Raw genomic sequence first — 27,727 nt, forward strand, 5'->3', positions numbered from 1 at the left:
GAAACGGACCAGTTTCATAACTTCTTAGAATTTCTCTTAAATGGACTATCTTGTTCCTTCCCAGAATTCCAATTTCCAAAGCGCATTTTAAGTTTCATCCCAACTTAATTAGTCAGCCCGCGGGCTGACTAAACAAACTTAATTTTACTCTAATTGCTTGTTATATATTTTCTTTGGGATTTTTCACTGTTTAGTTGAATGATAATATTTGACATGGTATATTTTAATAAGAGATTCAAGAACAGAGGAAAATCAAACTACATGTATACAGTAGAACTGATATCGAAATTAAATACAAAGTGGTTAAAATAATACTCTTTATTTTATCCCGTGTGGTTTCGCCAGTTCGATTAAGAATTCGCTTGAACAATGCACTGTTTTGTACAATTTTCATATCATTACTCAAACGCATAACGAAAACCAGTGTGGAAATTTGAAGTGGGACAGACAGACGGATGGACTGACGGACACAGAGGAAAGCTATTTATAGTCCCCCCGGCGAAACTGGTAGGGGACTAATATAATTGAGGTCGTTTTATCGTACTATTCGCCGTATTGCATGTATCATGTAAATATTTTTAGCTTTGAGAATCCTTGATTTAGTAATTCATTAGTGCTCAGCTCATCACATTTTGGCTTCCAGTCATTTATACCGTGATATTGTACAATTTAATTCAAACTTCAAGACTTATCTCTTTATGGAGCTTAACATAGATGGCATCCCAAGTGACTAACAGGCATCACATTAGATCTATACTTCGTTGTCTGATCAATTTATTGTCTGGCCTTATCTGTAACGACAGAGGACTTCAGAAGGTTATCGATTTTATCCAATCGTTTTTCTCTGATTCCATGGCAGTAGAAATGTCCAGGTATAAAGCAAATGTACACACCTCTCGGGCAACATAATTGAAAAAAGGAGATTTATAAATGAGCTGGTAGTTCACGATCTTCTGTATCGCGGAATACACATATATCAACTGCTCCTCCCATTGCTTTTGTTTGTCGTTGAAGCTGAACTGAGAAGACTGTCGATGACAATTACTGTTATTGCAGTGGAAAAGAAATGAAGAAATTGTACAATGATGGAAGGGATACATTACGTTCTTGTGGTATTAACTACAAAAACGACACTGACGTCATGATGAATTCAAGCAGGTGAGTGGCGTTGTATCATTTATATCATTTTAGTTTAAACTACTTAATTCAACTAACAATTAGAAAAACGGTTTTCCTCCGAATGTTCATCAATAATCAATTTACCTGAAGATCGCATAGGATTCAAGTTGAGGAGCAACAATATTAAGCGATTGAAATCTTAGTCATCATAATAACACCCAGTACTGGAAGCACTTGATGCATGGTCATCATTGATTCGCCATTTCTTCGGCAAACTGTTAATTGTGTTTATACTTGTTAATATACCTATACCTGTCAACAACTGTTTACAAACAATCATAGGTTAATCTCAAGTAATATGATAATATTTTTGAAAGTGAATTAATTGAAAACAAGTATACTGAATGCAAGTTCCGTGATATTAGAATTTCAGCAAGAAAACTTCGATCATCTTTTGTTAAAAAGTTAACGTTTGAGTGAATTAGGATGGGAGGTGAGAGAATGAATGAAGATAATTCCTAAATTAATTACCTTTATACCTTTTGAGAAAAAAAATAGTTAGTAAAAGGATTTTAAATGTTAAACCCCTGTCACATCGGAGCTGAGTCCTCGCGGCGATCCCGCTGCGTCATTAAATAATGTAAAACGCCAAGGTAAACGCAGTAGAGTCTCCTACAGCGCCGTAACAACGCAACGGCATCTTTGTCCGTCGCGGTTGGATCGCCTTGAACATTTTAGAACGCCATGCGACGGCGCACACTTTGAACATGCACAAAGTACGCGCCGTGGCTCTGCGTTCTGATAAACACGCCGTAGAAGCGTAGTAAGGTTGCCGTGACAGCGCCGTTAGATCTCCAACAGCGCCATGAGATTTCCGTCGGCGCGCTCAAAGAACGCAGCTAATCGCAGTGTAGACACAGTGATAAGTCAATTGCGCTTGCACGGAGACCTCACGGAGTCCTTTGGGATCTCACTGCGTCTCTATCGTGTTGTCACTGCGCATCCATAGCGTTTGAACAAGTTTTTTTTTCTCATTTGGCTGCGTTCAAACAGCGACCCAAAAACGTTCATCGCGCTCTCGTGACGTTTCTTAGATGCGTTTATACCGCGCTCCCACGGCGTTTCTAGTGCGTTGTCATCAAGACCACGAAAACTCGAACAATGGCTGTTGTACAATAGCAAGCGATGTAATAATTATCAAACTGGATGTAGATGACTACATGTATGTAAAAAGTAGCATTTGCTAATATCCAAGATCTATATCAATGGATGTAGATGGAATTCATGCCATTTGGTTCTGATGTTTTCACATCTTCTTTATGTTTTTTAACAACTAATAACGGATCTTTTTTGTAGACCTGACTACTAAGAGTGTTGTCCTAGTCTTTCACAAATTGTTTAGAAGTAGTTGTTTCAATTACAATGTACCTTTTCATAAAATCAAAACAATTTTTTAATCATTTTTTTACTAGTTGTAAATTCTTGTTTGTTTCCCATACAAATTGTACAAATTAATATTAACCTTCCAAGAACGTCCTGTGCACGCAGTCAGCGCGCAGAGCACGCCGTGGACGCGCGGTAAAAACTCCTAGCACGTCATGAGCGCTCGGCGGAGACTCGGCGAGAGCGCAGTTAATCGCCAAGAGAACTCTGTGGAAACGCAGTTACACGCCATGGGAGCTTCGTAAGAACGACTCGGTCGCCGTGACATCTTCACTTGTAAAATTTTCAAATAAAACTGTGCATTTTTTCTGAATTTTCCTTGCGATCCTACGGCGATTCCATGAATTTTACAACGCCGTGAACACGCCGTGGGGACGCAGCTTGGTGTGACTATATAGGATAAGGAGTGCTACCTGAAACAAATACGAAATGAAGGCTTGTGGTTCTATTAACAAAATGATCAGGTCTAATTGAAGAAAAAAATCCATCGGATTTTGAAATGATTTTTTCTGCCTATCTTATTCTAACAAACAACACATTCTAATATAACAAAACGGGATTTATTGTACAAGAAAAAATCCAATTTTGAGAAAATAAAAGAAAAACAATCGTGAGAAATATAATATGTTATTATGATGTCATTTTCTGAATCTGGTTAGCGCAGTGTTTTCAAGAGGATTATTTCTCGGTTATTTAACATTTTGTTATCATTAGTCTATATATATCGATGTTGCTATCATCCTTATATAATGTGCAGTATAATAAACTGGGTTGTATTGGATGGTTGCATTCCCATCAAAAGGTAAGTTATCTCTGTACATTACTTGAGTCCTAAACATACTGTCCCAGATTAATTCGATTCGATTGATTGTTAACGAATGTTATGAAATCTATGTAAAAGATAAAGACGATAGGTTTAATTAATAAAATAGTAATAACACGGATGAGATCGTTTAATTTATTAGATCTTACGTAATGAAATTATTTATTATAATTAACTTAGTATGCTTTAATATCATGCATTCCCTACGAAACAGGACAATTTTTGACCTGGAAGCCCGTATTATACATGTATCTATGCTATCATAAAAGATTTTTGAGAAATTTGGCCTCTGTGGATTAAGCAATCTTTTTGCGTTTTCAATTTCAACATTACAAAATTGTTAACTTCCAGTCACTACAAAGAAAAAGAGAACCACGCATTATTTTTGATGGTTTACTTGTTAGCATGCGCAAGTATACATGTATGCATTAGTATGTTATACGGCTGTCTATATTTGCTAGCATTTGGTGCGAAAACCGCCCGTTGACCAGTTTTCTATTTCTATTTTATAACAGACAATTTATTGATTCTTTTTTGTTTCAGTTGATATGTACGTGAGCGACAAGAAACACTCAGGAAAAGGTACCATCATCGTTCAAAGATAATCCGCAGTTTTGAAATTCAGAATTCAAAGATCTCAGGTAAGTGGCAATGCACACGACATTTTGGCAACTTAATTGAATGGAGGGCAATAAACATGTACTATATGCTCTGCAATAATCATGCACAATATGCATTTGTATAGTTACATGTACATGTAGTCCTGCAACCATTAGTAAGATACATTGTAGTTATTCAATCTAATCAGATTGTTATGTTCATAGATTTCAACTGAAATTTCAGTACATTTATGAGACATCTGTTTTTGCGGAGATAAATTGTGATATGGAAGAATTTATGTTTTACAAAATTCTAATTTGTTTTTCAAATAAAATGTATACCCAACTTAAAATGAAAGGGAAAGCTAATTTAACGTTGCATATTAATGATCTTGCAAAAAGAAGGAATGTTCAGAATATTTTACCCAGATAGAAAAATAAGCACACATCATTTGATGCTTTAGTGTGGAATTGGACACCTGACGGTATTTTATAAACGTGGATAAATGTACATTATAATCAAAAACGTTCATCGATTGCGGTTTAGAATTTTCAAATTATACAATATTTGACCACAAGACATGTACTAAAAGTTGTTGAAAAGGTCAAAATTTAAAAATCACTAGCGGGATTTGACCTTATTACTTACAGATACGCATGTAACTCTCCAAAATATTGCGCTACGCCGTTATGTAACAATCATGGGATCGGATATTCAGAAAATAGTACTTTATTTTATTGATTTGGATAGAAAGTACGTCACAATCACCATACCATCTAAAGGGGAAACATAAAATGAGCTGTATATTTCAGTGGCGTCGGAAGAAAATTGAAAGTAGGGGGGCTAGACTTATAAAAAAAATCTTGACAAGCCGAAAAAAATATAAAGATAATTGTTACACTTATATGTCTAACTTTGCAAAAAGTGGTTTGCTATGTGTGTGTGTGTGTGTGGGGGGGGGGGGGGGGGGGGCTAGCCCCGGTTCCGACGCCTATGTACATTTGGATCTCCGAAATGTTTGGGTAAAATACTGCAGTAGTGTGTGAAGTGAAACGACTATGACCTTTTAAGAAGCCATACCTGGCGTGCCATATTTATTAACCGTTATATGACGCACGAGACCCGATGACATCGAAAGCCCCATCTGTCTTGGAGGGTTATTAGCCTCTTGGCTTGGCTAATCGTTGATAGTGGGCACTATTTTTACAACTTATCATTTTATACAGGATATTTCTTGAGAGCGTGTGGCGGAATATAAGAGGGAATTGTTAATTACTCCAAACGGTTATTTTGTAACTGCATATCAGAAGAGGCCAATTTGTCAGCACAATAATTCATGATGTATCGTCTAAAAGAAAGCTCATCGCAGATTTATAATATATGTATACTTTTTTTTAAACACTTTTTCATAGCTACATGTATGAAAGTATTGTATTACACAACGCTACATTTTTAAATGTGTTTATTATCAATTTTGTAGATAGATATTCCATTAAATTAATATGATTTTCAATTTCGATTTTGAGCACTGTTCTTTCATGTATCTTGCTAGTGAAATATTAATTTGATGTCCTAATGATGTGCTTTTAAGGTAACGATATTGAAAAAATGGAGGATGTCTGAGTGAAAATGCGTGCGTTTGTGGAGTGGTGGGGTGGGATTGATTAATAAATTCCAATAGTCACTAGATACACTGTAGTTAAATAGCAAACACACACACACAGTTTGTATGGAAAAAAAATACATTTTATATGCAACTATAAAAAACATGTATTATACAATCATCATTTGCTTAGTATATCTAAATAATTCAGAGTCGTATGAGGTAAAGTCTAGGTATAGTTAGAACTTGGATAAATATACCTTAACGAACAATTGACACGTGCTAAAAAGCGTATCGATCGTAAAATCACGTTCGCTTCACACGTTGATATTGAGTGAGAAATAGACATGAAAAATAGCAAATAAAACATAGACTTATAATCAGGGATTAATACTGAATATAGGTAGTAATACTCATGACTTAGACTCATCCCTTGCATTGAAAGTTCATTCACTCAAAAGTCTTTTTAATGATATTGATATACATGTATGAGAACATGCATTGACGTTGATTAAAGTCACATTCTAATTTTTAACCATTTATTTATCTTAATTTACATCCGAAACCTTCTTCACCTAGATATTTCGGAACCTATTTTCACGGAACCCCAATAATGGTTAGCACGAAATCAATATCATATCAAATGATGCAAAATACTGTTCCGGCTTCATTTGATTAGTTTTTGTGTCTAATTTCTGTTCTTCATAAGATGAAATTGGTTTTATATAACGAGTATAATCGCAATGATAACGATCAGCCACGTGTATGCAATACAGATTGCTAGAAATTAGAACTATCGTTCGGAATGACGGACAACAACAACAACTTGTGCATCAACCGTCGGTTAGATGATATGAAAATCGGTTAATTAGAACTATATCCTATTTGTTTAATGAAGGGATGGAACGATCGATTCTGTGTTCATTGTCACGCAGCGTGTTAACCATGTGTACTTAAATTAAATACAAATTGTCAATAGTCTAAAGTATATTAATCTAAATCTGAAAGGATGCATAAAAATATTCGGTCGCCATATTAATTTTTAATCGCCTCATGATTTATACTAGGGTAAAGCTTTTAGCATGTGAAGTTGTCGAGAAAGCATATGCTCAACGTTTGCAAAACATCACCTTTTCCTCGCCTTTCCATTTTTGTTTTCTCACTTCGCACGGTACCAAACCACATAGAAACAGAGAGAAATTTACTAACACATCCTTAGAACATGTTATATTCGAAAAATAATTTAACATCTTTGTGGTTTTGTCAAGATTATCTCATCAATTTCGAAAGGGGGCAATTTTCTCCAGAAATTAATTATAGTAAGTAGAATGTAAAAGTATCCCCTCTTGGCACAACCTGTATCCAATACAAACTAATTGAAGTGAGTCTCCTCCAATACCAATTAGAAATCCGGCTCATAACCATAAGTAATGTTACAATTACTTTAAATTTCCGTTAGACGACTTTAAAAAAAAAAAACATTATGTTATTGACCAAAGTTATAGTTTTTTTGGAAGCACGATTTTTATGCAGTTTAAGGTTTTTTAAAGATTTTAAACCAAACTTCATCAACATCTTCGTTCATTAAATGAATATCATAATGTAAATGACAATATTTCTATTTCATTAAAGTTTGGACTTTATTAATTAAAAAGTACAATCAATAAATTCTACTAACACGCAATATTCTAAAAGAAAGACATTTACATATCGATCAACCGTATGTCTCATTAGATTATATATTTAAAAAAAAAAAATGAACATTTTAAATTATGAAAAAAAATATTGTTTTATAATCTCAATACATGTATTGTGAACTGAAGTTCTGCTGATGATGCCTGTTGATGAAATCTGGACACAAGTGAAAGAAATTACATCCTAATTTTGTGATGAATGAAAAGAAATATGCTGGGTCCTTTTTCCGCCTAATGGAGGATCTAACCTATGCAGATGTGAAATCTTTGCTAAAACACGGGTTATATTCCTATGAGGAGAAAAAGGGCCTAGCTTATGATATCCACAAAAAGCATAATACACTGTAGTACAATGTTAAAAGTGTGAAGTGTATGCTTTTTTTTTTAGTAAAAGTACAGTTCATATATACATATACGTATTCCACTGCTCTTATGCATGTTGAAGTAAATACTAAATAATTATAATTTCATACTTATTGGATTAAATGGATTGCTTAAGCAAATCCCTGTTCAATATTTGTGTCAAAAGTATCTACAAATGTATTCGTACATACATGTTTATACTTATATCCAACTTAGTTCTTATTTCTACATACATGTACTAATTAATAACGACAAAAACTTGACTGCGACTGATGAATATTAATTTATGACTACTAAAAATATTTTCAGTTAATGGATATTCTTCTTGAAAAAATAGGTTAAATGTTCTTCTATTTGTTCTGTAACACGTAACTCGATAGTTTTCTACTAATATCGAAAATGGATATATCATTATAATAGCTAAAATGCAAAAAGAGGAAAAACGTTCTATCATAAGATTTTGGACAGATAAAAAAACATAAATAAATTTTTTGAACTTCCGGGTTACTTATACTTAGCCTCCGAGGTTATATTGTACACAACGACGTTCTATGTTAAAACACTGTAAGCATTTTGACAATTTACTTGTAGATTGGACATGGGAGAGCAGTGACCCATTTCGTTAAGAAAAATGTTAAACGACTCGAATATTACCGATGAAGAGTTCCTTCCCTTGTCGCTTCATGTTGTCGTCTTCAGCATAGTGTTTATGGGTATCGACATTGTGTTCAGCCTCCTGACAAACATTCTGCTGATGATGACCATAATCAACGCACCGAGTCTGCGCACTCCGCCTAACAATCACTTGTTGAATATCGGTTTGAATAACGTGATTCTTAGCTTGTGTATGGTCCTGTCATTGGTCAGTGTGGGAACAAGGAGAAATGATCTTGTCTACGTCCAATCCTTCACTGGATTTCAGCTCTTTATCGTCTCCAATTGTTCTCTCCAGTACTTGTGTGCATTTGCGTCCATTTGCATTTACAGAAAAACGACAATCAAAAGGCCATCCTTATGCCTACGGATGCGAAAAAGAATGGTCACTCGCTCAATTCTCTGCAGCTGGATCACCTCGGTTCTCTTATCTTTAATTTTTTGTTTGTCATTGATGCCAAATGATGAGCTTATTTGTGATACTTTGAATCCATTTCAAAGAGAGTTTCGTTCTTGCGAAAGTCGCTCAAATCTTACCTCCGAGCAAGCGGTGGTTCTTGTGATTTACATTGGAGCATACGTAGCCGGACTCATTGTTATTTTCTCGTCCTATTACAGTATATGTAAATCTCTCAATTTAACTGGATCATTTGGAAAAAGTCGGGTATCGCCGTGGAATAGAAATTCGAGTTTATCTTCAGACATGGGGACTGAAACTAGCGACCAAACACAACAGTTAAGCAGTGATGGTGAGTATGTCAAACCGTATACTATCTCTTCTGGCAACTGCGAGGACATCATTGTGCACTATCAACGTAGTGAGCATGCACTTACATTTGAGGACATCTTCGCGCTTGAAAATCCAATTCTTGCAGCAAAGCTCAAACAAAACGTGTTCGAGAAGAGACCACTGAAGCCTACTCTCTCCAACACGAGTACACAGTCAACGAAGTCTAAAAACTGTACATTCACGGATATATCACCTGACGGCAACTTGCAAAGAATCCAGAACATCAAAAACGCGTCTGCCTTACGTAACCAGTTCTTGAGGAGAGATCGGGTGAGCCTAAGTAGCGCCACAAAAAACAGTTTCATCATGTTTATAGCATATCTTATTTGTTCCCTGCCTCTCTTGGTTCTAGGAATTCCAGGGGCTCTGGATTTTTTATCCTTTGAAGCCCGGATACTCACTATAGTCGTATGTCGTCTGCTGTTTTACATCAATGCATGTTTTTACCCTCTCTGGTATTTGCTGTTTAGTAAACGGGTTCGTCAGTGCCTACTTAGACTCATAGAAAATATTCTGATAAAGTTGCAAGTAAGACGATAACTTATTTTAATTTATTTATCGTCATATTTTAATGTATTTTTTAACTTGTTGTTATATTTATAAATAAAAAAGTTATTTTTAAAATATGTTTTGAGAAGTTGTTATGTAAAGAATATAAATGTTTCTTATTATCTATTTAAAAAATAATGATATATTCGTAGTGGTCAAAACACAAATGTGAAAAGTGAGATGTCATTTTGTGTGACACACACGATTTGCATCTCCAAAGACAATAAGGGTTTGAGTATTTAACATATTTATTTTACTGTACCTATTCTTTTTATGTCCGCCTTCGAAGAAGGGAGGGCATAATGCTTTGCTGCTGTCCGTCGGTCGGTCCACCAACAGTTTCTGTTCATTTTCTTCACAGAGGATGCACATATTGAAATGAAATTTGGTACACAGGTTTATCATAATAATATCTAGATCAAGACTTAGTTTGATTTGAGTACTATCGAGCAATTTTCGACATAGTTATGCCCTTTGGACGAGAAAAATTCCAATTATTTGCAGTTTCCGTTCATTTTCTTCGCAGAGGATGCACATATTGAAACGAAAGTTGTTATACAGGTATATCATAATAATATCTAGGTCAAATTTAATTTTGGGTACAATCGGGCATATTTGGGGTACAATCAAGCATTTTTTGACAGATTTATGACCCTTAGACTTAGAAAATTTCAGTTATTTGCAGTTTCTGTTCATTTTCTTCGCAGATGTTTCCAAGGGAGGGGAGGGGGGCATAAGTGTTTTACAAACATCTCTTGTTTTACTTGAACTTTGTTTCTGTCTCTCTATGGAAAAATATTGGTTGTTAACGTTCATAGAGCGCGGAAGAGACCTATCCTTCTTTGTATTAAAATATATATGTACAAGTTGCTGTCCTTTAAAAAAGGACTGCAATGCGTGGACTATATACATGTGTTTCCAACGAAAACGTGAAAGCCTTAAGATTATCAGTGATTCCACTGACTCCACCGCCTGATGTATAGTATCAGGCACTTGGTGAAATCTACTCTTTGCGCACACATTACGCTTTGCACTACTTTGTTAACTATGCAGTGGCAGCTTTGTGTTAAAAAATTCATATTTTGATGCATTTTTCTTGAGATTTTAACTTTTATACAGTGACATAATCATTCAATCATCTATTAAATACAGTCACAAAATTATTCAATCATACTTAAATGCTTAATAATTTTTAATCGGGAAGTACTTCAGCCTCGCCTACTGTAAAAGTAAATTGAGCTACATATATATTCGAAAAACAACAAAACATTGCAAATTGTGCTATTTGATGACTGTTGTAATTTCGGGATAACATTAACTTATTTCATAATACTGTCAGTTCATGTCACATGCCGGTCATTTCTTTAAAAGGAATTCTTTGTTTCTGTACTGTTTACCGACAACTTTAGAATTACAGCGCCTTTGAACTTATGTGGGCATATGGCATGGAATCCCAATCCCGATAAACATGTGCTAGCCTGGTTCCCTAAGCTATCCATTACGCACAGGAACCAGGCTAACTCATGCGCAGGCTGAATTTCCCCATAGCATCCGGCTTAACCTCGCTTCTACTAGTATATTTTCTGCATGGACCTCAGGGTCCACGCAATTAAGGACAGAAACACAATTAATAAGGAAGATGTTGTTTACTTAAGTTTACTTATAACACTGCTGTGATATCGTTTCTATGTTCCATCACATGTGACATCCGACATTAGTGAGCTTCTTAATATCAGACCGTTACCAGTGGTTACAGTACTGTTATCAATCAAAATCGGACTGTCTCAGGTAAATCAACAAGGAAATTCAATGAAAGTCTTTCAAGTACGGTATATGTCTCAAACACTTATTTATTACATATAGACCTACACGCAGTGACGCAAATCATGTAAGGTGTTTTATCCTATGACAGAGCGTCATTCTAAACTAAGGCAAAACAAGAGTTTCCTGATTAATATATCCTGATTAATATATAAACAGTTTGGTTTTTATGCGTCGATGTTTTTCACTAATCTTACCAAAAGCAACATGTATTATAATGCGGAACACAATTCCTTTTATTTTCAACCTACATGTATGTAAAGGTGCACGAGATATTTGTAACAGCTTTGGTCTATCAGTTTAATGTTGTAGGATGGAATTGTCTTAGTTTTGAAAAGTCATTGTTTGAATGAATAATGAAATCGAAATGATTGTTGCAAAGTTACAGACACCTGGCGCTTTTTAATATATATTTTTTTCAAATTACAAATATTTTTTAAAATGATATATACCTCCTACCACGAAGTACTTGTCGCCGCCACCTTGTATAACTCTTGGGCAGTCACGTCAGCTTCAATTCAATAATGAAATTATTTTGCGATCGTTCTTAGGGTTTGTTGTTAAGCTGGGCTAATTTAGTCTTCAAATGCATGCTTTTCCGCTTTCTTATATCGACGCGCATTTACATTAAAAAATAGTTGCTGTTTGGGAGGATAACAGTTGAAATTGGCACCCCGAGATAAACATTGTCAACCTCCGCTTCGTGTTGGTTGACAATAGTTTTCAGAGAGGTGCCAATTTCAACGGTTGCTCTACCAAACAGGCACTATTTATTTTATCATACTAAATGTCTTAATTGTAAAGAAAACTTTATCGCTGACGTGTATTCTACAGCGAACCATACGCGCATATTTACGCGCATGTAACAATTCGTTGTGTTACCCGTTGCCAAGTGTGCTGCTAACACTGAGGGTAATAGAACAGATTATTATCTGCGTATAAGCCGATCAGATTTCAGCATTTAACATGAAAGAACAAGCATTCTGAGAGTATTGCATAAGCAATACACGTCCCCTACCGGTTTGTGTTATTCTATGAAAGCTTCGAAGCATACTTCTATTTCAAAACATTATAAACGGAATGTTATGCTTTAATCGGAGATAAAAGAACAGAGGAAATTCAAACTACATAGTTGATATAAAAATTAAACCAGACGCTACAAAAATATAAACTTGATCTGTTGTTTGATATTTTGAAGCTGCTCAGCAAGTTTCATATCATTTCTCAAACGCATAAAGAAAAAAATTGTGGAAAACAAAAGTGGGACGGACGGACAGACGCAGAGGAAAGCTATAGTCCCCTCCGGTGAAACCGGTAGGGGACTAATAAAACAAATTGTTTAACAAAGGCAAAACAAGGCTAAATCTTTTGGTCAAATATCAACTGAACACGATAAACAAACAAACAATATGTATCCATTTTTAAAGATTTTTTTATTTTATTTTACTTTTATTAGTCCCCTACCGGTTTTCACCGGAGGGGACTATAGCTTTCCTCTGCGTCCGTCCGTCCGTCCGTCTGTCCGTCTGTCTGTCTGTCCGTCCGTCCGTCCGTCCGTCCGTCTGTCTGTCCCACTTCAGTTTTCCACACTTTTTTTCTATATGCGTTTGAGGAATAATATGAAATTTGCTGAACAGCTTCAAAATGTCAAACTACAGATCAAGTCTACACTTTTGTAGCATCTGGTTGACATTTTTTCGAGAAATTAATTTTTTATATTCCAATGTTTTAATGTCCGGGTTCGATATTCTGCATAACAGTGAATTGTTTTCACAAATTTCCACAAACCGGTAGGGGACGTGTATTGCTTATGCAATACTCAAAGAATGCTTGTTAAAACAGTCACATAGCGTCAACCATTAACATTCATAGACCATTTTTTTTAGTTGGAAAAGGAGGGGGGAGAGATGCATGTGGAAATTTTCAAAACTCAGTAAAATTAAACGGCGTTAAGAAAACGAATATGGCGACAAACTCTGAGCACAGAGCAGGCGGTGGAATCAAACGCAGCCTTACAGAGGTATGTTCGATATCACGTTCTTGGAGACATGTCGATAGAAGCAGGAAGCTACCGTTGTGAAATTGCCTGCACAGAGGTTGGTTAATTGCTAATGCTCTTGATTGCTGTGCAATTTCAAGAAGAATCTTAATTGTGTGGAAAAACGAAAATCATGTCCTTTATACAAATAGAGTTCCATGCATAAGAGACTGTTATCAAATTGAAGGAAGTGACGTTCTAGCTACCACTTTAGCTCAGTAATTCAAGTAATTGAGAATAATTAATTTGCTAGTACATGTAAATCGATCCTCGAAGATCAAATAGTAGTCGAGCAGAGTGGTTTTTGTTGGTTGTTATTGTAAATTACAAAACTTAAGTCTTAAAAAAATATTGACGCACCTGTATGCAAATATTGACGTTTTTAAAGATAGTTAAGTGTTAATTGCAATATACCAGGAACACGGATTACCTGTCGCGTTGTAAATATAATTAAAATTTTCCGTATCCGTTTAAAAAAAACCCTGAAATTCAAAGCGTATGAACAGCGATGAGGAGGTTAAGGTCATTTTGTCTTAGAGACATTCAGAGCTTAATAATGCCGGGTGTACTTATAAACTAAAGTTTAATGAATTCATTTATTATTTTTATGAAAAATGCCTGTTTTGGGGTGTGTGTGTGTGGGGGGGGGGGGGATTACAGTACACGCGTATAGTAATAGTAGCGGATCTTTTTTAAGTGCGGTAATTATTGTGAAGCAGATTTAATGTAATGGTTATTTTTTAACATAGCATTGTAGGGGATTATTTTATGACATGTTTTTTGGAAAACTAGTGAAACAATTTAAACGATATCATTATATGTTTTCAATATTGATGTATTGCAAAGCTGAAAAACAAAATCTGCCAGTATTTTACTGCTGTTTCAGTTAACTCAATTAATTTAAGAAATCATATGTACTTCCTTTTATTATTCATAAACATAATCATAAACCGATTTCTTGTAAATATATTTCTTAGTTGAAATGAAATTTGCACATACAGTGTTGTTAACTATCAGCATAATTTTGCACATCTTATACAGGAAGGAAGTGATTCTTTATTTAGCTATTATAATTTCCTTACCTATTCTACCATAGTTATATGAACATGTATCACGATTCTCATAAAAAAAGGGGCAAATGCACTTTATACTTATAATGACTTTAAAATAATAAGTATACTGTTGTATTTATACTTGAGTAATTGAGTCTTTTGATAAAGAATATGGATACAAACTTTTTTGGAAAATGATTTTACATCTTTACTCAAAAAATAGTAGATACTTCAGTACTGCTTTTATAAACTTGAAAATACAATCTTAATCTAGCAGTAAACCATTAGTTCTTAGAACTATACTGATGTAAGACTTTGTTGTCATTTAAGGTACATGTATCCGATCCATATTAGAACCTTATTTTTCTAATCTGAACATCCATCATGTATTAAATACTCTGTTATCCATTAAAAGCATTTTGAGTAGAAAAAGATTACTGCGAAAAATTTTCAAAAAATATTATTATCTAAGCACTAATTATATGACTGTAATTAATGAAGATTGCATTAAGGTCTATGGGGACAAGCACATTTTTCAAAATAAAAAACGTAAATACTAACTTAAAGAATATCAAAAATGCTTTGGTGGAAAGGTGTATTTTAATCATTAGGAATACAAAAACTATTAAAAATGAATTTTGTACCGTATAGGTTTTTTAGAAGTAATTTTTATAGATTAAAAGCTAAAGGGAACAACTCTTAAGGAAAAGGAAATGGTCATTAATTAGGACACATTCTGCTCTTACATATTGATATTTAATTATGAAAATTATGTCCAAGTACCGATACACTGAGTATTAAGCCCATACATATCTATTATGCATCCAAATTCATTGAATCTGGGGCGATTATGGATAGGATATCTTAAGATGATTTTGTTCATTCCATCATTTTGCAAATGCGATTACACCCTTCTCAATTTGCAATAAATAATGTACCAGTCTAGAAAGGCATGGAACCGGTAGAATATCAGCATAGGCGCCAGATCATCTTGAACGTCCTCCCAGTTCTCTTTGTCAAACACTGGCCCCGTGATGTGGTACGACTCGGCATACCGTACATCAATGAAGCTGTCCACAATCCAGTATGACATGTTGCAAATGGCCAGGAAAATGCACAAGAGGTCCGTAGGTATGCAAGCTTCTTCCGTGCGATTCCAGTTTACCCTCTCTATGTGTATTAACAAAATGGTTTGAAGGAAAGCGATTATGATGTCAAATGTGTTGTCTGTGGTATACAAGAATCCTTTAAGCGGGTCAAGAACTTGTATCCCGCCAATCATTCCAAATACACACACAGCTACAGTCCCCGTGGTAGCGATCAATAGGATATATTGGCCGGGTTTGAGTTGATGGTTTCCTGGCTTCGGTTTGCCATACAAATAAATGTGATAGTAGATGAGCATTATAACAATTACCATTACAAGTTTGTAGAAAGCGTCGATTACTATCCATGTACAAAACATGGAGCTGTCCCGCGGAAGCACGAACACGAACACAATGTTTCCCGTGAGTAGTGTTAAGTTGAAGACAATGACCAATATGATGAAGGAGAAATGGGTCACGGGGTGATGCGGGCGCCTTAGCAATGGTTGAGTTTCAGAGTGCTGTATAAGTGGAACCATTTCCTCAGATGACCACGTGTCTTCCTCCAGCGCATTACTCTCAGTATGTTTTGGTATCATTGCAAGGATCAGACCCGAAGACAGCAGAAAAAACTCTATACTTGCAGGCGATAGGTAGGGATTCAGGCTGGAGGAGACCAGCATGGTTATGTTGGAATTCCAATAGCACGGGTCTTGAGTCCGGTTTGCCGCTTGACCGGGTTCGTCGTCGTAGTACCCGTCGACTTCCTCTTTCTCCGATATAAACCACAGCACGGCGTTTGTCGTCAGCACAAACAGGAGCCCGTAGTTTATGGAGATATAATTCCCAAGGCGGTATCGGATGAAAAAACTCACGAAGCTTAATTGGACACAGTAAAAGAGTATTATGCTCGTGTTCGTACCTATCATATACCATCGGTATTTGTAACCAGTTGTGTTCAGTTCGTGTTGAAAATCGAGGCAGCTTACGTTGACTGTCAGTTCCAACGCCTCCTGAACTACGGATGCCATTCCAAACACCCACAAGAACGTAATTGAAATTTTGAGACCGTCTTTGTGCTCCGATGCATCATTTCGAAGCCATCTTTCAGTGTTCAGGTGAGCAACAACGGAAATCCATAGCATAGAAAATATAGCAATGACCGCTATTCCTAAAATGATTATCAAGCAAGTGATGTAGGCATCTTCACTGTTTAAACGCTCAGACTGAAAAATGGCGACGAGAACGAAGCCAATTGAAGTCAGACATGTAGTTGTTACGGTAGCAGCTATTTTGCCGTCGGAACCGTGACCTCTTGGGTCATGCGGGTCACGTGCACTTCCGGCGGTAAGCGGGTCCACAATGACTGCATTTCCAACAGACTTTGCAAGGTTTGAAATGTGACTAAGCGATCTGTAATTAAAATCTACCATAAGGAAATTGGAACTGCAGCAACCATAACAATGCTCATGAAATGTATGAAAACATTATCAAATACATGATATTATCATCTTTTTTAACATCAGCCGATGTTACACTAGAAAGAAAACTCATAAACTAGCTTCGATTCGCCCATTAATCTTGTTTAGACAGATAAGCTTTTTTTAAATTAGTTTTTAAACGGACAGAAAAGATTCCAACCTTTCAAAAGGAAATGATTTAATTGCATTTTTTCAGAATACGCATGTTATTTTGCAAGACAAACCTACACAAAATATACAGGTATATTCAAATGACAGCGTATTGTTTATATTCATATATTTTCCTACCTCATTTCTAATCTCTGACTCGGAGATAATCTTCATGTCCAAATCCTCTCAAGTATTTCCTTATTTGTGATAATTTCAGATATCGGATGGTTGCCTCGGAACTTTTAAACCAATTAAAAATGGCGGAAATAAATTCAGCGCTATGTTTAGTACAAGTGTTGGGATTCACATAAAATCAAACAGGAAGAGTTTTTTGAATGATAGTTTTTTTTTCCTCTTGGTTTTGAATGACTTTGTAACTACAAACACATTAGTAACTCAATGATTTAGAACCAAACATATTTAAAGTTTCTCTTTATACCAGCTACAGACAGAAGGTTTGATGTGTTTTGGTTTAATCATAAATGTTATTACCCCGTGAAAAATGTAAACACTTATAACACAGAATGTAGAATGACTTAAATGACAGGCACGTAGCATCAAGAGAAGGGGAGGGGGAAGCTGGTTCCCAATATTTTTTTTAAATTTACACGTAGAAAAATGCATTTTGAAGGTGCTGTTCCTACTTTTGATTTAATAAAATTATGAAGCGAAGTTTATACTGTACCAAAATGACAAACTGTATTAAGTTTAGTACGAACAGTAAACCCTATCCCCAGAATTAGTAAGCATTTAAACACAATATTATTACAATTAAGACATTATTTACTGGAATGAAAAATACAGTTCAGCAGTTAAGGATTTTATATATTTATTACTAATTAGATTCTAATTTAAAAATAAATAGTAGCTATGAAATTAACTTTAAATATAACAAGAAGACCATTTGCCATGCTGCTCACCTAAGCAACAATGTCTTCTGAACTAGACATGTTGCTTACTAGTTTAACCATGAAACACTTATGCCCCCTCCCTTGGAAACATCCACGAAAAAATGAACGGAAACTGCAAATAATTGAAAGGGGCATAACTCTGTCGAAAATTGCTCGAACGTACCAAAATCGAACTTGACCTAGATATCATTATAATACATGATACCAAATTTCATTTCAATACGTGCAACCTCTGCGAAGAAAATGAACGGAAACTGCAAATGAGTGGAATTTTACTTAGTCATTTTAAAAATTGCTTGATCGTACCCAAAATCGAACTTGACCTAGATATTATCACGATAAATCTGTATATCCAATTGCATTTACCATGATTTTTTAATACAATTTGACTAGAAGTCCTAGGTACATGTACATTTTTTTTTTAATTTAAAAGAATAAAAGATTTATCCTTGACTATCTCATTACAAGTCTACCAAATGAAAAAAAAAAGACCCAAACAAACAAACAAGAATTATCAATACATGATCACATGGGTATTGCTATTTTTGTATTTCCAGAAAATCTGAATATGCCATTACGTATATATATTTATTTTTCCTTCACACCAAACTGATTTCCTGGTCTTGTTCGACAACAATCGTTCAAAATCAAAGTCTTAATTATCTCTGTTAGCATTTGACCAATTCAAATGATATCAGCTAGAGAAAAAAAATACATAGAAGCCGGCAAATAAAATTTGTTTTAATGAATCAATAAAAGGTGCATGTACACGTATTATACATATCATTTACAATAGAATAACAAGTAATCCGAAATATAAACCCGCACACAACACTGCAGAGTTATTTCGAAGAAGGTCCAAATGTTCTTTTGAGGTAATAGATGTAACCTCAAGGATAAGCAGTGATCTAGAAACCCTGAAAATTTGATCCTATACAACATTTCAATTCTCTAGTAAAGGATATAGAACTGTTACAACAAACTTCACCTTACCTGCAATAGAAATTAAATTTAAAGAGGGTTTGATGGTCGTGACCATTGTTAGACTGTGTTTACCTCCTTTAGATGAAGATCTCTGTATAAAGAGAGAAGGAAATTGCACAAATCTTTTAAAAGCTAGATTAAATATTTAAATTTTTATTGTTGAAGTTAATATTGGCCAAATATATAATTTTATCATATTACAAAGTTTAAGTCAATTCTGATGAATAAATTGTTGACCACCAAGTCACCTTTACAAACAATTAATATTAAAATCAATGCAATGATTATGCAATCAAAGAATTATTCACTGAATTTTCGGTGCAAGTTGTACCATTCTAGGAAAACATGAAAACGATAAAAAATCAAAACAGGTGACAGTATTTTCACAATGTTCAGTAAAGTCCCTTCTTCGATGATCTCGTTATGATGAGACCCGAATTTAGCGACATAATGGACGTCTATAAAGCTCTGGTTGAACCAAAGTGACCAATTGCATACTGAGAGAAGCAGGCATAGTCTTTCAACAGCGAAAAATGTTCCTCCACTGACATTAACGACCAATTTTTCGGCATGGATGATTAAAACTGATTGAAGATACGTCCCAATTATGTCAATGCAGTTCTCGGTGATAAAAATGTAACCATACATTTCAGGAGTAACTTGAATTCCAACAATGATTCCAATGGTACACAAAGCAACCGTTCCCGATGTTGCAAACACCAGAAGATATTGACCTGATGAAAGTTTTTTCGATTGAATATTAAACGGTAGGTCAGACCATGTAATGTAATAGTAAATCATGTATATCATTATCACCATACACAATTTAAATGCAAGCGAGACTAAAAACCACGTATCACGTAAACCAGTGCCACCTGCCTGATGACTAGACATAAACACGAAGACAATGTTTCCAATAACTAGGGTCACGTTCAGCACCATGCCGACTATGATGGAGCAGAAATGGGACACGGGGTGGATCTGATAACCCGAGATATGTGGATGCGATTCTGCTGTATTTGTTGTATTGTACGTGCGCGCAGGCGCAGATCTAGATAAAGAGTTTGGTAATAGCACACTGTGTTCGTCGTAAGTCTCTCCCAAATCGATTCGTACCGTTTCAGTGACCTCGTCCTCTTGTATTGAAGGCCACATGCTTATAATAAACCCAGTGGACAAAAGGAAAAATTCGACTCGGGCTGGACCTACGTAAGGCTCCAGTTGTTCAGTGAGATTGTAGAGGGCTGATGTGACAAAACAGCTGTTTCCCATTGAGATAGTTATGTTTTCTGGGGGATTTGTGTTAATTTCTTTAACTAGAGATTCAAACCACTGACTTAGATTTGCAAGAAGAATAATTAAAATACCATAGTTGATGCACAAAGAAGGTTCAAACTTGTAGTAACGAAAGTACGTAATGAAACTTAACTGAAAGCAAACGCACAGTATTTGCAGAAAATGGCTGAAAAGTTCCGACATTGTCTGGCGTTTTATATCATCTGTCTCTGTGTTCGCCCAACAGCTCAAATCCATGGAAGCGTTGAAAGATTCGTACAAAATGCAAGCAAATCCAAAGAGCCATAGGAATGCTACTTTAATGTTTGTGTAAATTGCTATTCGTTTCAACTCCGACGGTTTGAACCAAGTGGTTCTATTTTTGTACGCCAAAACAGATATAAATACCACTGAAGCAAGAGCTGCAAATACCATCGAAACCATCATAATCCAAATATGTTTATTGGCTAACGGCTCATGATTTTGTTTGGAGCCAAATATGCCAATGGTAGCAAATGTCATAGCAGTGACAAAAACGATAGTGACGACAGATGCCAAACTTCCATTAGCCTCGTCTGGACTTCCGTTCCTTACCGGATATCCGGCGGTCAGGGGTATTTTGATCGTTGACCTGTATACAGCCTTACCAAATCGTTTAACGACGTCCATTTTCTGTAATGTATAAATATGATATATTAAAAATCTTCTTTAACAGTAATTTTATCCATACATCCTAAACATGTCGAGATGATAGAGGAGAAGCAGATTTAACGAGACACAAAGCGTTTTGTAATTATATCAAATATCCGCTCCTGGCAACAAGACGTGGTTAAACCCTGCGAATCAAGTTAGTGTTATAATAACGATTCTTTATAATACACTTCCGTTTTAGAGTCATAAATAGACTATTTTAGGTAATAAATATTATCACGTTTACTAAACATTTTGAAGAAACTTGGACTGCGTTAAAATCAAACATTGTCTTAATGTGTTGTATAATATGGATTCAGAATTCTATAACGCTCTGCAAAAGAAAAATATAAAGAAATGTAAGGCAATTTCAAGGCGATAATTTTTTTTTTAAGATAAAAAGTAACTTCTAATTCAATTTTACTAACTAGTTTATAAGTTTTGAAAATAATTGGACAAATCTGCTGCAAGTTTACGTTAAAAAAATCCCCTTGAACACTTGACGGCATATTTGACCTTAGTTTGAACACAGTAATTTGATGTTTTTTATGCTCGAAATGTTATGTTTACATTCAATTTACGTAGATTTCTTTATCACAAGACAACCAGAGAGTGGCTTATTTGTCCTTTAACTGCCTGAATTAAAAGTCATATGAAAAACCGTGAAAACGTTTACTACTACTCACGTTTGTGAAGCCTCCGCCCACTGTTAATACTTGTAATCAATCCCCTCAGGTTAAGTCGACGAAACAAATATTGCTCATTCGATTGTGTGTACAATGTTTTGATCGTGAACCGCCATTTTTATTATCATTGAAAGCGTGTGCTGTGCTAAACTCATGAACAATGTTTAGCGACCTTTAAATTAGAGTGTTAAAAGAATTGTTCCGTATTAGCAGGAAGTATTTCTAAATCAAAATATTCAGGCATTTAATTAATTACAGTTTTATTTTGCTCTCAGAGTAATAATTTGAAATCACTTTATATTAATGATGATTAAGGATACAACCGTACATGATTTAAGCTATCATTATTTTATTTCAGGATATCTATTTTAGAAAAATAATTATTATTTATTTCCTTATTATTGGTGAAGTTGTATCTTGGTAAAAATGTAATATTCTAATGAACTTGAAGTGCAGATATACGAAACATACTTTAACATAATTTTTTAACCTGTTTTGGATAAACCATTTGAAATAAAAAAAATTCTAACGCTTCAATTATTGATATATTTTCTAGATATTTTAACTTGGTGTGTGTGACTTTTTTATACGACTGCGTATAAGCAGAAGAAATATCACTTTAATTAAAGTATGTTAAGCTTTCAAACGCTTTTATAATTATTCGGATGCTGTTTGACATTTTCTTGTAATTTTTCATCGGATTCGATAAATAACTGTAGTTTTCTTGCAGTCCTGAATCTTCATTTACAAATTAGTATCACAACTAGTGTTACAAACAAATTATTACAAAATAGTATCACGTGACCATTTCTGGCGGTATTATTCAAACCATTTGCTTAGGGTACACCTCTGAATGAATAATAAAATGTAAGGAAAATTTTATATTAAAACGCCATAAAATACATAACACATGTACAAAAGTAAACTTTCAATTGATTTGAAGAGGACGTAAATACTGATTTAATTTGCATAAAATCTCGTTTTTGATTTGCACTTAGGTTTTTACGTTTGATTTAATATTGATTTCCAGAACAACAGAAACGTATATGTCACTATTATTAACATTACCATTTCTCTGACCATGAAAAATATAAAATTATGATATTAAATCATGTTAATTAAGGATCATGCTGATATTCCTTGCAAGAGTTAGTCTCATAGTATTTATAAACAACGTACCTAATTATTAATTGGTACCCATTTATAATTTCAACGATGAATACTACATTATTAACTACCTTACATCGAAATTGTTAAAATATATCTAAAGAAATATTTTAAAAAACGTTTCAGTGGGAAATTAATATTGTTTTAATTGTTGAAACTCTAAATAACGTATTGTTAATTTTATTGCTTACCACGTTACCAAACCTGGTGATATGATACATTCAATTGAAACACATTCTGAAAGCCGCATTGACAAATCAAGCAATATGTTGTATTAATATTATATTTTATTTAATGTGTGTAAGTGTCTTAATTCAGTTGTTACAGAACTTGATATAATGAAATACATAATATATTGACGTCCATTAGCAACTTAAAATATTGATAATAGTAGCTGTACCTCTTTTGTTGAGTGGAAGTCAAAACATGACATATATACGTTTTTTTCACTTATCAAAGACGCCTTAATGCAAACAGCACAACATTATATATCTTAAAAATCATCTACTGACTAACACATGTTTTTTGTCTTCGGACTATTAATAGAATTGAACCATACAACACTACACTTTTTTTTATATTGGCGTATATACACAAAGAAGGTTTCTTAAGTCGAAAAGGAGAAAAGGTAAATAAACGCTATGCATAATATATATATTTTGTTGTAAATCAGTTCTTTCGCATTCTGGAGAAGAGTCCAAACAAGTCGATGGAGGCATGGAATCGATAGAACACGAGGATGGGGAAAATGACATACTTCATCACTTTGTTGGTCTTGCTGTTATTGCTGTCTTGTGCATCTAAGCGGGTGACACTATTCTCCATATTGTTGAAACTATCACCAACCCAAAGGACGATGTTACAAATGGACAACAATAAACAGACGTATTCTGCAGCAATGAAGCTGTCCAGTGTCTTTTTAATCGTAACGCGAGTGGAATGCATTATCAGAGTGGTCTGTAAGAAAGTCAAAATAATATCAAGCATTTTCTCTGACATCAAAATGTATCTGTGATGGTTTAAACTCATGATAAATTCGAATGTGCAAACTGCGATCGTTCCAGCGTTTGCAAACACTAAAATATATTCGGTTGACGAAAGTTTTCTTTTAACATTGGTCGACTTTCCGTATTTAGCCAAATGGAAGAAAAGAATGAAAACCATAATCAACATTGCCAATTTATAGGTCGCCATTGAGGCATCTCGAAAATATCCAAAACCTTCGGAATTGTAATTTAAACACCCTAAAACTGTGGATATTACCACTGGAAGGTTTAAAATAAGGCCAAATAAAATGGCGAGAAAAAAAGGAATAGGGCTGCGGTGCCCTGGCTCATCCGCGCGAATTTCTGTTGGGTCGGTTGTACGATTTCTTCGTCGTCGAAGCAAAGGAGTGTATTCGTCACAACTCTCTTCGATGTTGACCAGATTAACCGAGTCCTGTGTATCATGGATTTCCTTTTTCACTGAAGGCCATAGTGACATCATGAAGCTCGTGGCAAGTAAGGCGTACTCTATTTGACACGGGTTTAAAACTTTCAGGCTCTGATGACGTAAGTTGTAAATTGAAGAGTTGTGAAAACATATCATTTCCCCTGTGATACCATAAGCATCGGTAACATTGGTATTGGATACTGAGTCTTCATTTAGGACGATGCTAGTGAACCACAATGTCAAATTGGCCAGTAATACAATAAGAATACCATAATTAATTCGCACCGAGCTCCTAAATCTATAGTCTTTGAAATAACTGATGAAACCGGTTTGAATGCAAAAGTATAATATAGAAACAATATGGCCAACCATGAAGGCCGTTACAACGTTTTTCCCAGCTTCTTTGTTAAAACAGTCAATGTTTATGGCTAATGAAAGGGCGTTTTTCATAATTATACCAAGACTAAAGAGCCATAGAAACTTCCCTTTGAATTTTTCTGCTGCATCGTCCTTGATTTCGGCTGCAATGAACCATTCGTGTCTTTTGCGAAAGGCAAGAACTGCAATCAGAACGATGGCAAACAAAGCCATGGCAGTCAACACAAATGTCATGGTTGTGATTGCTATGGTCGATTTTCCAGGGTCCTCACTTTTGGCGTAGATACCTATGACGACAAACGTGATCGCCGTCAGGCAGGCGATGGTTACCATGGAGGACAAACTGCCGTCGGTCTTACTAGTGTTTCTTCCGTTGTTTTCGTCTGATTGGATGACATTTCCAGCCGTTAGAGGTGTGATGAAGACGGTGTAGAGGACATCCAGTAACGTCACGACGTAGGGGTGCATGTTACCTATAAATTACAGCAACAAAATTATATATAAAACGATTTTTTAAATATTTTTTCCTATAACAGTTGTCCAGTTAATTAATGTTAAATGGGGGGGGGGGTTCATTTAAAATTGAACTTGACATGTTAATATATCGTATTTAAATTTCAACTAAAACAAGTTTAATCAACAGCATAAGAATTGAAGGGTACGCATTCAATACACAACATATTCTATTAAAATCATCACATCAAAACTTCCTGCAAATACAAGTATGCACATCTATTCTGTTCAAAAGGGCAAAATGAATTTTTGCGGAAACGTAAAGAAATTTAAATTTGTGTTAATATTGTGACCTTAACACCTACAAAGTATCATGGAATTCCTTTCAAAAATTTAAGAAGAGTTGTGCCAACGAATTGTTTCAGTACTAATATTTTTTAATTTTAGAATGACCAAAATTGAAAAATAAAAATAATTATTATGAAACCAATATAAAAAATTAGGCATATATACACATTGAGTCTTAAAATGGTATTTACATTCTTCACGAAATTCTGTACAACTGTTTAAGTGGAGTTGCACTGATGTACTGTTCACTATTATATTCAATAAATGGCCAAAACTTTTTTGAGTTCAAAAATGGCCAACTTTAAATTTCCAGAAAATTAATGGAAACGGAATTAAATGAACATATTGTCTTTCATTTCTTCTAAAATTTTCGAAATTTTGTGCTATGGTTCAAGAGGAGTTGCGCTGACTAAAAAAAAAAGGATTTACGGACTGCCTGACGGGTCAAAAACACAAACTTGTTGCGTGGGGTATAATAAATAAATGAATAAATATGTGGACATAAAAACGTCAACAATGCAAAGTTGACACATTCAAATGAGTTCCATATTGTTACTTTCTAGTCAAGAAGATACGTGACTGCTAGGGCTTAACTTAATTCGGTGCTGTTAAAAAGTATATAAATCACAGCATCTGCATTCGTTAAGTGTATTCAATGCTACTAACCTATATATTTGTCGAGCATCACTATATTCAATATCTTCAAGGTCACTCCTTTAGGTATAGATATCTTGATAGAGATTTCAAAAGAGGTGTCGTAACCTCATTCATCGATCAATTTGTTATGAAGAGGAAAATAAAAGGAATGATTCCTGCAAGGAAGTGTTTAAACACGGAAACAATATGATAATTGTATCACACATTTGTGAAACCACGTTATGGATGATGCTTGCAAGCGTATCCTGTAATTAAGTATCAAGAGAGGTATTTCAAGATGATATAATTCAAACGAACCTTTGGATATTTTTTTCTCTAGATGTACATGTATTAAACAGGAAAATATCCAAGTTCATGTGCAGTAGTCTTTTTCGCCCGATCAAGTGAGCTATCCTGTACATTTTTGTCATTACGTCCGTCATTAAACTTTTCACATTACACAATTTCAAGCAAAAGTGGCACCAAGCATCCTTATGTAAAGATGATTCCAGTTTGTTTAAATGAAACGCGCCACTCTTTTAAGGAGAAATGATTTAAATTGGTTGACATTTAAAAAAACATTTCGCCAGAAACCTGAAACTTGGGTGAAAGTATTCCTAACCAGATGTAGACTGATTCAGGATCGTTTACATGATTTCTGGGTAGGATGTGACAACAATAGGGGGAGGGGTGGTGGTGGGTAAACTTTAACATAAAAATAAATATAGAAAGATATTTTATTCAAAATCCTTCGTAACTCAAAGGTCAGAATGGGTTAATGTTAATATGTGGAGAAAAAGGACTATATATGGTTTGAGCCTAAAATGGCCCCCTTAAATGAACATCGTCATTTTACTGTAATTCTCTGTTTAATTTGTACATATATACACTGTACATCTGAAGTTTTCTTTTAAATTTTGATTTTGATTTCAATACCCCCAATTTAAAAAAAATGACATCATAAAGATTACCTTTTCCCGCCATTTTCGCATTTTTAGCATAAAATTGCTTGTTTTGAAGCAGTTTTTCTTAAAGGAAACATTGAGCGACTGCTAAAAGTTCGTCCTTGTTCAAAGAGTCACTCTATATTTCCCATTTGAAAAAAGATGAGAAAAATGTCATTTTGTTCACTAATTTTGATTGAATCATAAAAATAGCGTCACTTCTGACGTCATTTACTGCCAGTGAGTGCATATAAATCAAATAAATAGGCGAAAAACATATTTATGTCAACTATTTTATGAAATAACAGAACAAATTAATGTGTCTGAATCACTTCAAAAATAGCGAATTATGGGGGCCAAATTTGACTAATATCATATATAGTTCTTTGAAGATCTTTTAAACAAGATCTATTTTGCTAAATTGACAAGATAGTTTGATACCACAGAGTTGCTGATTTGTTTAGAGCTATGTATTTTGTTACCCGGGTAAGCGATACGGTCCATTTGTTCCAGTTTCATTCCTTTAGTTTTGAGATATAATTCTCTAATCTATAAT

The 27,727-nt window shown here is 34.7% G+C and overlaps 3 protein-coding genes across 5 annotated transcripts; 1 reads left to right on the plus strand and 2 right to left on the minus strand.

Annotated features, from left to right (window-relative positions):
* The first annotated feature begins 422 nt into the window (after positions 1–422).
* LOC105334297 (uncharacterized) lies at positions 423–9,689 on the plus strand. 2 transcript variants are annotated; one of them, XM_020069761.3, is made up of 3 exons: positions 423–1,158; positions 3,929–4,026; positions 8,237–9,689. In XM_020069761.3, exon 3 carries the CDS (start codon positions 8,277–8,279, stop codon positions 9,627–9,629), a length of 1,353 nt encoding a protein of 450 aa, XP_019925320.3. In that variant the 5' UTR covers positions 423–1,158; positions 3,929–4,026; positions 8,237–8,276; the 3' UTR covers positions 9,630–9,689. The 2 variants fall into 2 exon arrangements, with proteins under 2 accessions (XP_019925320.3, XP_065935744.1); XM_066079672.1 differs by having other exon boundaries at positions 3,945–4,026.
* A 4,718-nt stretch (positions 9,690–14,407) lies between these two features.
* LOC105334298 (uncharacterized) lies at positions 14,408–18,608 on the minus strand. Of its 2 annotated transcripts, XM_034480289.2 has the most exons (3): positions 18,186–18,608; positions 17,404–17,504; positions 14,408–17,047 (listed from the first exon to the last, which is right to left on the minus strand). In XM_034480289.2, the coding sequence occupies exons 2-3, from the start codon at positions 17,406–17,408 to the stop codon at positions 15,454–15,456; spliced, it is 1,599 nt and encodes a 532-aa protein (XP_034336180.2). In that variant the 5' UTR covers positions 17,409–17,504; positions 18,186–18,608; the 3' UTR covers positions 14,408–15,453. The 2 variants fall into 2 exon arrangements, with proteins under 2 accessions (XP_034336180.2, XP_011435993.3); XM_011437691.4 differs by lacking the exon at positions 18,186–18,608 and having other exon boundaries at positions 17,404–18,043.
* Positions 18,609–23,249: 4,641 nt separating this feature from the next.
* LOC105334305 (uncharacterized) lies at positions 23,250–26,408 on the minus strand. Its single transcript, XM_011437696.4, has 2 exons — positions 26,258–26,408; positions 23,250–25,263 (listed from the first exon to the last, which is right to left on the minus strand). Exons 1-2 carry the CDS (start codon positions 26,274–26,276, stop codon positions 23,648–23,650), a joined length of 1,635 nt encoding a protein of 544 aa, XP_011435998.3. The 5' UTR covers positions 26,277–26,408; the 3' UTR covers positions 23,250–23,647.
* Between the last annotated feature and the right edge of the window lie 1,319 nt (positions 26,409–27,727).

This window comes from Magallana gigas, chromosome 3 (genome assembly GCF_963853765.1).
Source record: "Magallana gigas chromosome 3, xbMagGiga1.1, whole genome shotgun sequence".
NCBI classification, from domain to species: Eukaryota; Metazoa; Mollusca; class Bivalvia; order Ostreida; family Ostreidae; genus Magallana; species Magallana gigas.

Coding starts and splice junctions, on each gene's coding strand:
- LOC105334297 (XM_020069761.3), top strand. CDS start 8,277: ATGTTAAACGACTCGAATATTACCGATGAAGAGTTCCTTCCCTTGTCG.